Here is a 13,341-nt window from a genome sequence, read left to right on the forward strand (position 1 = left end):
CCAAGATCGCATCGAGAGGCCAGCTTGGAGATTAAGACCACGAATTACGAAAGCGCTCGCTGCCACCCATTCTCAAATCCAGCACCGTCGCATGTCTCTCGGTGCTTGTTAAGACCTCGTGGTCTTATTCTTCAGTCCTAATTGCTTCAGTTATACTCTCAGATGTTCCATTGTTGATTCATTCCTACCCTTGAACAACACTCCCAAGCCGTCGTCGCCATGGTGCGTGTCAGGGAGATCCCGCGCACGGCTACCTTCACCTGGTCTCCCGGCACCGGGGCGCCTCTGATCGCCACCGGAACGCGCGCCGGCGCCGTCGACTTTGACTTCTCCAACGAGACCAATCTCGAGCTTTGGGATCTCGCGCTCGATAGTCCGTTGCAGCCTGGTGCCGACTTGCAGCCTGTGGCCAAGTTCGCTACAGATTCAGGGTTAGTGGACACCAGTTTACTACCGGATTTTGTTGTTTTGCTTTTCAGCGGCTGATCGGCGCTTGTGATTAGCTTCAATGACATCGCCTGGACGGAATACGACGAGAGCAAGCGCGGAATCATCGCGGGTGCCTTGGAAAGTGGCTCGTTGCACCTTTGGGATGCAGACAAGCTCCTGAGCGGAGCCAGGTGGGTGATGCTGTTTACCGTGGAATTAGTTTCGCGGCTCACGGGTTTGCAGTGATTCCTTGGTTTCCCAGACGCAGAAGCACTCGGGCGCTATCAAGTCGCTACAGTTCAACCCCAGACATACCAACCTCCTCGCTACTGGAGGTGCGAAAGGCGAGGTTAGTGTTACGCATTGAGATCCATGAGCCTTGCTTAGGGGTTTCTAGCTTTTCATTTCCGATCTGAACAACATCGATAGTCCGTTCCGACTGGGAAACACCAATGCGCGTCCGGACGACATTGAATGTCTTGACTGGAACAAGAGGGTTGCCCACATCCTAGTGACTGGATCAAGCGCCGGTTTCGTAACAGTATGGGATGTGAAGAGTAGAAAAGAAAGCTTGACGCTGAATAACCTCGGCCGGAAATCCGTCAGCGCCGTGGCATGGGACCCTGAAAAGGTACGTTTGCCGACTCGTGCCGCTTAAGTGGACTCAGTTCTGACTTTGGATAAGCCCACAAAACTCATCACGGCAGTACCGCTCGAGTCCGACCCGCTGATTCTCGTCTGGGATCTCCGGAATTCCCAAGCTCCCGAGCGTGTTCTTAGAGGCCACGAGTCCGGAGTTCTGTCGCTCTCTTGGTGTATGCAAGATCCAAGCTTGCTGCTCTCGTCCGGCAAGGATAACCGCACAATTTGCTGGAATCCTCAGACCGGAGAGGCCTACGGCGAGTTCCCTATCGTCACCAACTGGACTTTCCAAACCCGATGGAACCCTCACAATCCCAACTTCTTCGCTACCGCGTCCTTCGATGGCAAAATCTCCGTGCAGACGATTCAAAGCACCAGCACGGAGGCGACCAAGGCGGCAGCAAGCCAGGCGCAGGCTTTGGATGGGGAGGACTTCTTTGCCACCGCGCAGACCCGGCCGCAGGTGTCGAGTTTCTCCCTGCCAAAGCCTCCAAAATGGCTGGAGAGACCAGCTTCGGTTTCCTTTGGCTTCGGTGGTCGGGTCATTTCCGTCGGACTCACCGAGAGCGGAGGACGAACTTCGAAAGTCAGGATCACGCCTTTCGAAGTCGACTCCAGCATCGGTGCGGCTACGGAGCAGTTCGAGGCCGCCCTCAAAGAGGGCAATCTCCGGAGCATCTGCGAGTCGCGCATTGAGAGCGCGCAGTCAGAGGAAGAAAAGGCGGATTGGAAGGTCATGCAGGCCTTGGTGGGCGAGAACCCACGTAAAGGACTTGCCGCTTACTTGGGGTTCTCTGATGAGGCGGACGAGGCGGCAGAAAGCTTGGCCAAGTTGGACCTGAAAGAAGAGACGACAAATGGCGTTCCGGAGACTCCGTCCACACAATCCAAACCAAAGAAGCATAAGCGACTCCAGTCCATCTTTGACACGCCTGCACCTGGCGAAGACAACTTTTTGTCGGATCTCGGTGCGTCAAAAGGCGCCCGTACCAACAATCCATTCCACATTTTCAATGGCACAGAGTCCGATGCCGATAAACGGATTACCCGTGCACTTTTCTCTGGACGGTTCGAGCAGGCTCTCGACGTTGCCCTCAAGGAAGGACGGTTGTCCGACGCCTTTATGATCGCGATCTGCGGAGGCCAGAAATGCATTGAAAAAGTGCAAGATGCCTACTTCTCCAAGGACACCGATAGACCAAACTACGTTCGCCTGCTGGCATCGATTGTCGGCAAGAATCTGTGGGATGTGGTCTACAATGTTGATCTGTCTAATTGGAAAGAGGCCATGGCGACCCTGTGCACATATGCCGACGAAAAGGAGTTCCCTGATTTGTGTGAGGCGCTTGGTGATCGCCTGGAAGAGCAGTTCCAGCTCAATTCCGACAAGTCTGCGCGCAAAGATGCTGCGTTCTGCTACCTGGCCGGATCGAAGCTAGAGAAGGTGGTGGGCATCTGGCTTGAGGAGTATCGGGAGAAGGAGAACGAGGACATTTCTCAGGCCACGGACGATTCACGCTTCTCCGTCCACGTTCGGGCTCTCCAGAACTTTATCGAGAAGGTGACTGTCTTCCGCGAGGTCACTAATTATCAGGACACGGAGCGCCAGAAGGACGGCGACTGGAAGCTCGCCGTCTTGTACGACAAGTACGTCGAGTACGCGGACGTTGCGGCTTCGCACGGCCGTCTGGATGTCGCGGAGCGGTACTTGAACCTCGTTCCCGACAAGCACGGCGAAGCGGAAGTTGCTCGCAACCGCATCCGGTTGGCAACGAGGAAGGCGGCCGCACCCAAGGTCGCTCAGCAGACGAGACCGACCCCGCCTGTTCAGACTAACATCTATCAGCCCCCCCAGCCAAGCTTCAGTCCGGCTCCTACGACTGGCCCGTACGCTCCGCCGGTGACCACGGCAGCGCCACCAACACAGCCTGCCAACCCATACGCTTCTGTTGCTGCCTACTCGTATCAACCGCCTCAACCTTCGAAGCAACCTCCAGGGCCACCGCCGCAGTTTGGCGCTCCTTCTCAGACAGCTCCACCTCCCCGAGCATACAATCAGTCGCCGAGCGCACCGGCTGTGACATCGTACACGTCGGCGACCAACTTGCCCGCCTGGAACGATCTGCCAGAGGGATTTGGAACCAGCAAGCAATCGCGGAGAGGAACTCCCGCGGGCGTGATCAGCAGCCCCTTCCCGAACCAGCAGCCTCAAGCTGGCGCTGGCCCTTCGCCAGTCGGCCCGCCTACTACTGGGCCAGGAGCGAAGGCTCCTCCGCCGCCTCCACCCAAGGGGCCGGCACCGCCTCCACGGGTGACGTCGCCGCCGACGGCGCCTACCCGATCCTCCTCGATCTCGTCCAATCCTCCTCCGGCGCCGTTCAATCCATATGCTCCGCAGCCAGGACCCACCACACAACCGCCGCAGGCTGGACCGAGCGCTGCCGTCCCTCCACAAATCCCGCGCGGGCCGTCTCCGTACAATGCGCCGCCGTCGTCGACTGCACCTCCTAGCAACCGATACACGCCAAGTGCTCCACCGCAATCACAATCGCCGTCGCAAAGCCGTCCGCCCGTGGGGCCGCCTCCGCAAGGCGGTCCGTATGCGCCTCAACAGCCACCTGCACACTCGGGTCCCTATGCGCCGGCCGGTGGACCACCGCCGGCATCTCGCCCGCCCCAAACACCGCCCACTGCGGCCCCGCAGCAGGATTCTCGTCCTGGTACAGCCCAATCGCAGCAGAAGGCCGCGCCGCCGCCGCCGAAATACCGTAAGTATTCTCACCTTAACGTCTTATGATCATACCAACTAACTCCACCATCTGCAGCTCCCGGTGACCGGTCTCACATCCCGCCCCATGCCAGACCCATCTACGAGATCCTGTCCGCCGATATGCAGCGGGTCAAGGCTCGCGCACCGTCGTCGTTCAAGGCCCAGGTCGATGATGCGGAGCGGCGACTCAACATTCTGTTCGACCACCTCAACAATGAGGATCTCCTCAAGCCGCAGACGGTGAACGACATGGTCGAGCTGGCCAAGGCCATTCAGGCGCGAGACTACGAGACCGCGAAGAACATTCACGTCGACATTCTGACGAACCGGACAGATGAATGTGGTAACTGGATGGTAAGTTCCTTTCTGGACCCCAAATCTACAATGTACAGAGACTGACAGTCGGTCAGGTCGGTGTCAAGCGGCTTATTAGCATGAGCCGAGCCACGCCGTAAAGTATATATTATTGCCACTCATATTGTTTGAGGCGGTAGCTTTTGAGCCTTGATCACTAGTTTGTTTCCTGTCCTACTCTGGTTTTTTGTTCTCTTGTGTTTGTATAGCCTACTGCAAAGGATTCCCATTTCAGGAAAAATTGAATAATGAAGTTATTCACATAGATTGATCATTATTTGCTAGTCATATGAAATCTACATTAAGAATACAGTCCAATCACCTATTCACACCGATTCCAGCGGTGCCAGTAACCGGCCTCGAAGCCGGAAAATTCCTTGCACTGAGGAGCGTCCCCTTAACGCTCCGAATCTCCGCTTTAAAAGCCGCGATGGGATCATTGTCAGCCTTGCGGCCTGCACCATCGGTGGTGCCACTGGCGTAGATGCTGTAGACGGAGGCGGGCCTGGGCTGGGCCTCGTACATGAGCCCGTCGACATAGTTCTTGAGGTGCGCCAGGCGGCCGCTCAGGTCAGCGTCGGCGTTGGTGTCCGCGAGACCGTCCTTGAACTCGCGGAGGTGGGAAGTCATGATTTCGAGGCGGCGGAGATGTTGGTTGGCGACTGTTGTAGGGGTGGGTTTCTCCTCGCTCTCGTCTTGTCCGGTCATCGTTACACCCGTCGCTAGGTCTGGTGTTGTTTGCGTGCCGACGTCTCGGTGGAAGACCTCCGTGGGATCGGATGCGACGGAGTCCTCGTCATCAGACTCCGAATCAGAGTCCGCTGATGATGATCGGCGACCGGACTTTGAGCGAGGAAATGGTGGAATCTCCGAGACATTCTGCTCTAGTTTCGCATTGAGGGTCTCGAGGTTGGTTCGCGCCGTCTCGGCCAGCTCATGCCGTGCGTCAGTGAGCGACTTGACCATCGGTTTGACAAGATACTCGCTCGCGCCGTAGATCGTAGCGCCTAGCCCGGCTGCGCCGTACAGCGTGTACAACACGCCGCGCAGGCTAAGCAGGGGTGGCGGGTGTGGCCGTTGGACAAGAAATTCGGGGTATGTAATGACGGGAGGGACGTCTCTCGTCGCTGATGATGATGTGGATGTAGACGACTGTGAAGGAGCGGAAGAAGAGGATGACTTTTGTGGAGATTGCTCAGCGGCGCTTGCCATCGTTGTTGGGTACTTGACGTCGGTGCTGGATCCCCGAGTATTACTATCAACACTGAGGAGTTTCTCAATCTCCTCTCGTCGCAACCCCTTGGATTCTAGAAAAGCAATCTTCCGTTCCACGGGCTCGTTGCGAACCGATTCGTCCTGAAGAAAGCGCGCGGCTTGGTCAAGGAGCTCTGATCGGGAACTCGGTTCAGGCTGATCTTGCTCTTCCTTTGTTGTTGCGGCGGCGGGTTGCTGCTCCGACTCCGACTCTGAGGCGGCGGCGGCCCGGCGCTGCCATTCGGGTTGCGATGGAGGACCGTCTGGGGAGTCTGGGCCCGACATATTGTTCGTGGTGCTGGGAAAGATTGCAAGTTGCTCGGAGATCGTGAGGAGAAGCTCGGGCACTTGCGGGGATCAACCTCGGTCGTTGTGTCACGATGTTACGAATTTCGTAAGATATTATGCTAGAGAGAAGGATGGTTATCGGTAACGTATTGTAATTCACATGCTTGTGCGGAGATTTGTACCAGCGCCTTTTCCGCCGTTTCTTTGGCGAAAGTAGATATGGAGAACATACCCTGTACTCCGTATGTCGCACCTCCAAAACAAAGTAATTGGATTTGTTGTGCCCCAGTGAGGCTTTTTTTCAAATTTGAGAATTTAACGGCTTAACATTGAAGCGACGAGACCTTTCGAACCGGCATCTCCCTTGGACCATCACAATGTATGGCTCAGTACGGAGTACCTGGATCCGAAAGACATTGTCTGGGGCCAGAGGGTGCGTACTCGTATATGATAGAATTGCTCTATTTATGTTCAAGAATACTTCATTTAGCACGATCTAAGTCAAAAGATCTTCGTCCCTTTGGCCACAAGACCGTGGCCCAGCTCTATTTCTAGTTCCACAAGCACGTCGCTATTCACCTCAGGTACGAACTATGCCGTCGACCAGCTGAGGCCTGATGGATCCGCTGTGCTTCTCCCTTCGAGACAGACTTCGGGAATGACAAATATATACTTAGGTTGTTCGACGCGTGGTAGACGATGAATAACGCAGCTACAATTTTTGGGGAGCCAAGCGGACCTGAATCAATACGAATCGAGGTGGTTTCAAGAGGCCTAGGCTTCGCCATAACCCTAATAGGCTGGACATGTTAGACCTCACTCGTTGCGCCATGACGTTACATAACCCGTATTTTATACGATACTTTTTCTGCGAAGATGTAACTATTGTCATTGATCGCGTATTGTAATTTACAAGCGCGTGCAGAACGTATCACTCCTTTCTCCTTCGCGTTGTATCTAACCCTAGTGGTTGGATTACTGTGCCCTCACGAGGATTTCCCTCGAAGCTAGGTTCTAGACGACTTCGAATCGAATTGAATCAAGCCTCAAAATTGGCCCCTCAGTTTGGTGGAGAACATCATGAAGTACTATGATGTTGTCAGCTCACTTCCTCTCGAGCTCCTGGTTCAGGTCGTGAAGTACCTGGATCTGAAAGACATTGTTCATTTCCAGAGGGTGCGTGCTTGTATATCGTGTTGTTCGATTTGATGTTCAAGTTAAGACTCTGTTTCTGAGACGGCTTACAAAGGTCTCCAAACGATGGCGCACAATTTTCACATGTGATGTGACCATCATGCCTGTTTTGCGCGAAACGCTTTCGTACCTGGGCTTGGATCAGAAGGGCGTCACCACAGATATGGCGATGGCAGATGCCATGAGTTATTTCCGATGGCGATATGGCTTACAGCATGCCCGCCCTGTCAAGAAGGTTTTCGTCCCCTGGAAAGAAAGCTGGTTTCTGCCGCCGCTTCATGTTCTGTGTTATTCGCGCCGGCTGTGCTACGTGCGCCCGAACAGCAACGATGTCTGCATGTTGGACCTCGAAACCGGAGAAAAATCGGTCTGGAGTGGCGGCCAACGGCGGTCTGACATTTTAACTGGGGATGTCTGTGGCCTCAGCCTCTCTGATCGCTACGTAGTTATAGTTACTTCAGGGGATTCGTAAGCATGGGAAGCAGACATTTGTATCTTTTTGGGAGTCGTCTGACGTTCGGTGAATGATTGATAGGGGATCTGGCTTGCTGCACTTGACAGCGTGGGATATGCATGCAAAAAAGAAACTCAGTCGACAAATTGCTCTTTATCCCGCAGTGTATACGATCGTCGAGAACAAGATGGTCATCGCACCCGAATTCATGTCGGATGCTTTCCCTGTCTTCGTCTGGGATCTGAGTTTGAATCATTTCCTGGAAATAAGCAGTTTCTCCAACCTTACTTTGCACCACGTGGATGTGCCTGGGAACCTGCTGGTGTTGTTCGAGATCAACTGGGAAAAACAACCGCCAGAGGTTCATCAGACAAAATGGACGATGACAACTGGACAGCTGCGCGAGAAGAAAAACTTCTACCTAGAAATGCCGCCTGGTTGCGACAAATACCAACCAAAATTCGACAACGAACCCTGTTGCACTTTTGGTCATAAAACCGTGGTCCAGGTCTATTCTGAAGCCAACCCGTCTACTACAATTCATCTAGAGTACGACAATGACACTGACCGACTCACCGTTCGGTGGATCCGCTCCTCCTTGCCCCGCGAGAGCAAAGGGAAATGGTCCATTTATTTGGCCCCTTACCTGACCTACCGCTTTACCTATGAGACTGCCCTGCCCGCAGTCTACGATGCCGTCGGCGGAATTGCAACCCGTGGCTCGGTGAGTAGAGCGCCCAAGTTTAATTCGGCCTTCGGCGACCGGGAGGTCTTTGGTCTGGGCGGTGATGATGGTGTTCAGCTCTGGTTTTTCAATCCGAACTTCGTTCCGTCCTTCCCAGAAGAGTCCATGGACTTTCGTGGACTTGAAGATCGGGTCTCTGTCGACTCAGACTCTGTTGATGCGGACTCGATTGATGAAGAAAACTCTAGTGACGAGGATTCTGTCGACGAATACCCTGCCGACGATGACTCTGTCGAAGAATGAAATCTTCAGTCCGCTCATAGGAACCCTGTTCATTCCCTGAATCGATGTGAACTTCCCCAACCCATTGGCAATGTGAAACAGAGAGAGCTCCTACTCCTCACGTTACATGATACTATTTGTTAGAATTGGAACAAATTTCGGTTAAACTAAGTAGGAATTAGCCACTCATGCTTGTCCTCTGCACGGCTTTCTTCATGCTATTGTGACTTGCATCATTGATCGACAAGGAGTCACAGAAGTACTCCATGGCTATGTGAACAATCACAGCGCTACCTTGACAGCAGTATCGCGGATGATAGAGGCTACGAAGGGCATTGGACAATTCGGTCTCACTGTGTCGTTCAGAAATCTGGGTAAGACTCAATGTGTGTGGTGGTGGGAACGATTTGCAGCTGCTGTTCGGAGATGGTGAGCGAGACACTCAACCTAAGTCGCCGCTACACGGCATGCCAGGATCACTACTTGTACCGATGTAAAACATGTTGCTGACGCCATGTATCATTATACTGTTACGTATTGTAATGCTCATCACGTTTAGCCGTATATTACCGTAACGAGCGGTTTGACATAGTAGGGACCTCAGCTGCTGCTGCCCAGCGAGGTTTTCCCTATAGAGAGCCCAACAGCCTAGTATGAAGTGATGAAACCTTCTACACCGGCATCTCCCTTGTGTTAGGAAACATCATGATGTACGATATTCTCAGCTCGCTACCTCTCGAAATCCTAGTTCAGGTCGCCCAGTACCTGGACCCGGAAGATATTGTCCGGGCCCAGAGAGTGCGTACTCATATTGTGTTGCTCAATTTGATGTTTGAGCAAGTACCCCGACGAGTTCTGACATGGCCTAGGTCTCCAAACGGTGGCGCGTTTTATTCTCGGGCGATACAATCATCAGGACTGTTTTGCGGGAAACCCTCTGGTTTCTGGGCCTGGATCAGGAAGGCGTTACTACGGATGCAGCAATTGCTGATGCGATGAACTATTTCCGATGGCGACATTGTCTGCAGCATGCCCTCCCTGTTAAGAAGATATTCCTCCCTTGGCCGAAACGTTGGGCTGCAGTGCCCAGTCGGGTCATATGCCATTCACGCCGGCTGTGCTACGAACGTCCATTCAGCAACAAAGTCGGCACGTTGGATCTCGAGACTGGAGAGGGATCGGAATGGGCCGATAACGAAGGGGAATACGTTCATCGTGTCAAAGTATCTAATCGCTATGTAGTTATAGTCTTTGAACGGGAATGGTGGGCATGTGGAAGCAGACATTTCTAGTCAGCTGGTGGTCTTCTGACGTTTGATTTGACGAACAGGCTTAATACTCTACTTCGTCTGTCAGCATGGGATATTCAGACAAAAAAGAAACTCGACCAAGACCTTGCTTTTCCTGCCCTGTACTCGCTCGTCGAGGACAAGCTGGTTATCGTGCCTGTATTCCCAAGGAGAGATGACCCTGTCTGCGTTTGGGATCTGAGTTCGAATCATTTTCAAAAGATAGGTACCTTCTCAAGTCTCAGTCTGTACCACGTGAATACGTCTGAGAACCTCCTGGTGTTATTCGAGATCAACTGGGAGAAGCAGCCGCCAGAGGTGCAACAGAGCAAATGGACGATATCAACGGGCCAACTGCGCGAGAAGAAAATCTTCCACCTACAAATGCCGCATGATTGCGGCAACTTCACCCCGAATATAACCGCATGCCCTGTCGCACGTTCGGCCATAAAACTGTAGTCCAGGTCTACTCAGAGACCGTGCTCGCCGCAATTCACCTAGAATACGACCATGCTGTCGACCAGCTCAACGTCCGATGGATCCCCTCGGCATTTATTCACAACAATTTCTCCGCGGAGAATACTACCTATCTGACTCCATACCTGGCTTACCGCTGTACCAAGGGGGCTGCCCATCTCGCCATCTACAACGCCGCCACGCGCACAGTAACACGGCATGTGAACAAAAAAGCGCCGTTTCGCGTTTACGGGATGTCCTCCCGGCGAAACCTCTGGGTCAACTCCGCCGAAGATTCCATAGTTTCATTCAGCGACCGTGAAAGTCCTTTGCCTGACCGGCGATCATGGCGTTCAGCTCTGGTTCTTCAATCCAAACTTCGTCCCAGTCCCACCACTCCCGGAAGAGGCCACGAATTGGGACGAATACTATGACCTTGACGACTCAAATCCGCTAATCAGGGAATTGTTCATTCCCTGAACCAATCTACACTTTCTCACCCATTAGGAATATGAAATATTGAGGCTCCCACAGAGTACCTACACAAGAGGTACAAGTACATGATTTTCTGTTTCTAGGACTCCTCACTGTTATGAAACCGCTTCCTTCTCGAGCGGCCTATCCTTGCCCAGTCTTTGAAACAACCATGAACGCAAGTTCGTGTTGAGAATGAAATCACCGGCTTTTTAGCGTAGTGAGAATTTGGAATACTTTAGGGTACAGGTGGGTAGTACTGACTGCCCGTAGTTACGAAGAGAACAAGTACGATACCGAGTCAATGACTCGTCGACACTTACCGCCTGCCCTTTTCAGACAGCTCCAATTACCACAGCCCAAAGCTCTCAGTCTCGTCGGATCGCAATCAGAGCCCGTTGCAGCCCACGCTGAGACCAGTGGCCGTGAGCTTAATCTTGTCCTTCACGCTCCAGGTATGTGACTGCTGTGTGTCCTGCAAGCCTTCCACTCGGCGCCATCTTGGCAGCGTATCCCCTCCCTGAACCCTCCCCCTCTGGCCTTTCCCAAGGAAACGTTCAATCCAAAGCACGGTTTGGTAGAGGCGGTGCCCGGCTCGAGCAGGGGTCAAGACTCCCATACCACCCAGCTGCAGGGCCGGCAAATAGCTGGATTCTTTGTCTGCTAGCGTTCATGTTCAAACAGGAATACACCAGCTGGGAAATGCACGCCTCTACGACCATCCCACCTGCTTGATTAATTCCATCATCGATCGCTTGTTTCCCCTCCTACACTGCGTTCCTACATACATGCCCTGCAGTAAACATGGCCTCCCAAGGACGTCTGTTACGTTCACGCCCTGCCCAATCACCTGCTAATCATCTCATGGCAAGGTCCGACCGAGTAACCCGGGGAATCGCCGCGGCTGCGACGACGTCAGTGACCGTATCTCGGTCTTCGTCTACCCCTGCTGGCAAGTCGAGGAAATCGATCCGTGTAACTGTAAAAATGCCGTCCAGCAAGTTGCGCGAAGTCACCAACGCAGGCGAGCGAGGGGCGACAAGCTCCGGGCGACGTACTCAGAACACCAACTCTGGTGTGAGCAGCAATTCACGAAATAGCCGCGCCAAGAAGAGGGTCATTGAAGCCGATAGCAGCGAAGAGGACGATCTCGTGGAAGAGGAGGAAGAGGAGGTGGTGGACTCGGACGCGCCGGGGGAAGAGGACGATGACGAGTTGGATGCCGATGGTGACGTAGACATGGATGATGCCTCACCCCAGCCAGCGGTGCAGAGAAAAACCAACAGCCAAACGACGTCTTCGAAAAGAAAACAGGCAAAAAGCGTCGAGGAGAAGGAAATGACTCTTGCGGAGGAAGAAGACGATGAGGATGACGATGATGAGCTTTCAGCCCTCGACTCAGACGTCGAAGGGGAGCAGGACGAGAGTATGCTCCAGGAGGACGAGTCAGGTGAGGGCGAGGGCGACGAGGACGAAGAGGACGAGGAAGACGAGGCCGATGAGCTCGGGGCGTCGGCCGAGGGCAGTCGCGCCAGCACTCCGGACTACAAGAAGCTTACGAAACGACAACGAGGGTCACTGGGGAATGATTTTCTACAGCTCCCCATGGGTGCGTTTCGATATCTGACTGATAGCGGATCATGTTTGTTGACCCGAAACTAGAACCACAAGTAAAGAAACACCTTACGGCGGAGGAGCGCGCCATGCGCCGAGCCGAGATGGCAAGGCGAAGAAAGAATCTCAGCGAAAAGCGCAATGAAGAGGAAAAGGTAATGTGCTCTGCTGGTAGATCATTCTATCGTTTGATCGTGGTCTAACATACCGCCGATGACAGATGGACACCATCAATCGTCTCCTCAAAAAACAGGCACCGAAGCGACGGACCAAGGCAGAGGCCGCCGAAACCGGGGCAGAGAATACACCGGACGTTCCGCAGGAGCCCGAGCGACCGAATCCAACCATGATTCGTTGGGTGAGCAACCGGGATGGCTGCCGGGTGGCAGTGCCAGAGGAGTTGGTTGGCAATCCGACCGTGCGCGTGTTCACTCAATTGTCTGCAGGGAAGGAAAATGGGAATGGGAATAATGGGCAGCTTGTTCAGGAGGTACAATGATGTGATCTAATGTCGGGTTTCCATCTTGGTCCTGTTTGTACAGTATTCGGGGTGTCTTGAGGAGTTTACCGGGAGGCGCAATGTGTTTTGTGTCCACTTTGTATTGTTCGAACTTGGATGATCACGGCATGGAATAGGTGTGGCAACTGGCAATTGGGAAAGGATTGTCAATTCGATCGCCGAATATGTTAATGATGAGCCACAAGTTCTAGGATGGAGCAAATTTTGCATCATCAGCAACAAAACATCATGCATTAGTAGTGTTGGAGCAACTGTATCAGATGTTAGCCCTAGCCCTGACCCCCAAACGCCTATTGTCACGCCTGTCCACACCCCCAACTCTAGACCCTTTGCCGCACCACTCCGTCTAGTCGTCTTGCATCGCAAAACACAAACAATTTCTGTTTTTACTGTCTTCAGAAACAGAAGTCTTACATAATGCACTTGTCGCAGGTTGATTCTGGGGTGGCTGTTTTCCCCTGCGGTCCCCTGCGATCTTCACACCACCAGCTCCCGATCGACCTGACCGGGTGTCCCACCCAATATTATGCATCGTCTTGGCTGGCAATAGAGACCTGTATATAAGTTCTCTCAAGAACAATGGGAAACAATTTCTACGATCACCGATTGCTGGGCGATCTGATCAGAGCAGGGCTC

At 53.4% G+C, this 13,341-nt stretch overlaps 5 protein-coding genes across 5 annotated transcripts; 4 read left to right on the forward strand and 1 right to left on the reverse strand.

The window, feature by feature from the left end:
* Positions 1-219: 219 nt before the first annotated feature.
* Positions 220-4,296, forward strand: VTN49DRAFT_6941 (uncharacterized protein; the record flags this gene model as incomplete). Its single annotated transcript, XM_069415155.1, has 7 exons — positions 220-431; positions 504-620; positions 673-778; positions 827-1,060; positions 1,115-3,839; positions 3,897-4,195; positions 4,252-4,296. 7 exons carry the CDS (start codon positions 220-222, stop codon positions 4,294-4,296), a joined length of 3,738 nt encoding a protein of 1,245 aa, XP_069264981.1.
* A 217-nt stretch (positions 4,297-4,513) lies between these two features.
* Positions 4,514-5,734, reverse strand: VTN49DRAFT_6942 (uncharacterized protein; the record flags this gene model as incomplete). Its single annotated transcript, XM_069415156.1, has 1 exon — positions 4,514-5,734. One exon carries the CDS (start codon positions 5,732-5,734, stop codon positions 4,514-4,516), a length of 1,221 nt encoding a protein of 406 aa, XP_069264982.1.
* Positions 5,735-6,817: 1,083 nt separating this feature from the next.
* Positions 6,818-8,373, forward strand: VTN49DRAFT_6943 (uncharacterized protein; the record flags this gene model as incomplete). The annotated part of the gene is made up of 3 exons (XM_069415157.1): positions 6,818-6,913; positions 6,987-7,399; positions 7,467-8,373. The coding sequence occupies 3 exons, from the start codon at positions 6,818-6,820 to the stop codon at positions 8,371-8,373; spliced, it is 1,416 nt and encodes a 471-aa protein (XP_069264983.1).
* A 684-nt stretch (positions 8,374-9,057) lies between these two features.
* VTN49DRAFT_6944 (uncharacterized protein) lies at positions 9,058-11,306 on the forward strand (the record flags this gene model as incomplete). The annotated part of the gene is made up of 6 exons (XM_069415158.1): positions 9,058-9,150; positions 9,222-9,616; positions 9,683-10,080; positions 10,143-10,314; positions 10,845-11,026; positions 11,080-11,306. 6 exons carry the CDS (start codon positions 9,058-9,060, stop codon positions 11,304-11,306), a joined length of 1,467 nt encoding a protein of 488 aa, XP_069264984.1.
* Positions 11,307-11,558: 252 nt separating this feature from the next.
* Positions 11,559-12,684, forward strand: VTN49DRAFT_6945 (uncharacterized protein; the record flags this gene model as incomplete). The annotated part of the gene is made up of 3 exons (XM_069415159.1): positions 11,559-12,180; positions 12,234-12,340; positions 12,406-12,684. 3 exons carry the CDS (start codon positions 11,559-11,561, stop codon positions 12,682-12,684), a joined length of 1,008 nt encoding a protein of 335 aa, XP_069264985.1.
* Between the last annotated feature and the right edge of the window lie 657 nt (positions 12,685-13,341).

The sequence above is a fragment of the Thermomyces lanuginosus genome, assembly GCF_041956635.1.
Source record: "Thermomyces lanuginosus strain ATCC 200065 unplaced genomic scaffold VTN49scaffold_42, whole genome shotgun sequence".
Taxonomy (NCBI): Eukaryota; Fungi; Ascomycota; class Eurotiomycetes; order Eurotiales; family Trichocomaceae; genus Thermomyces; species Thermomyces lanuginosus.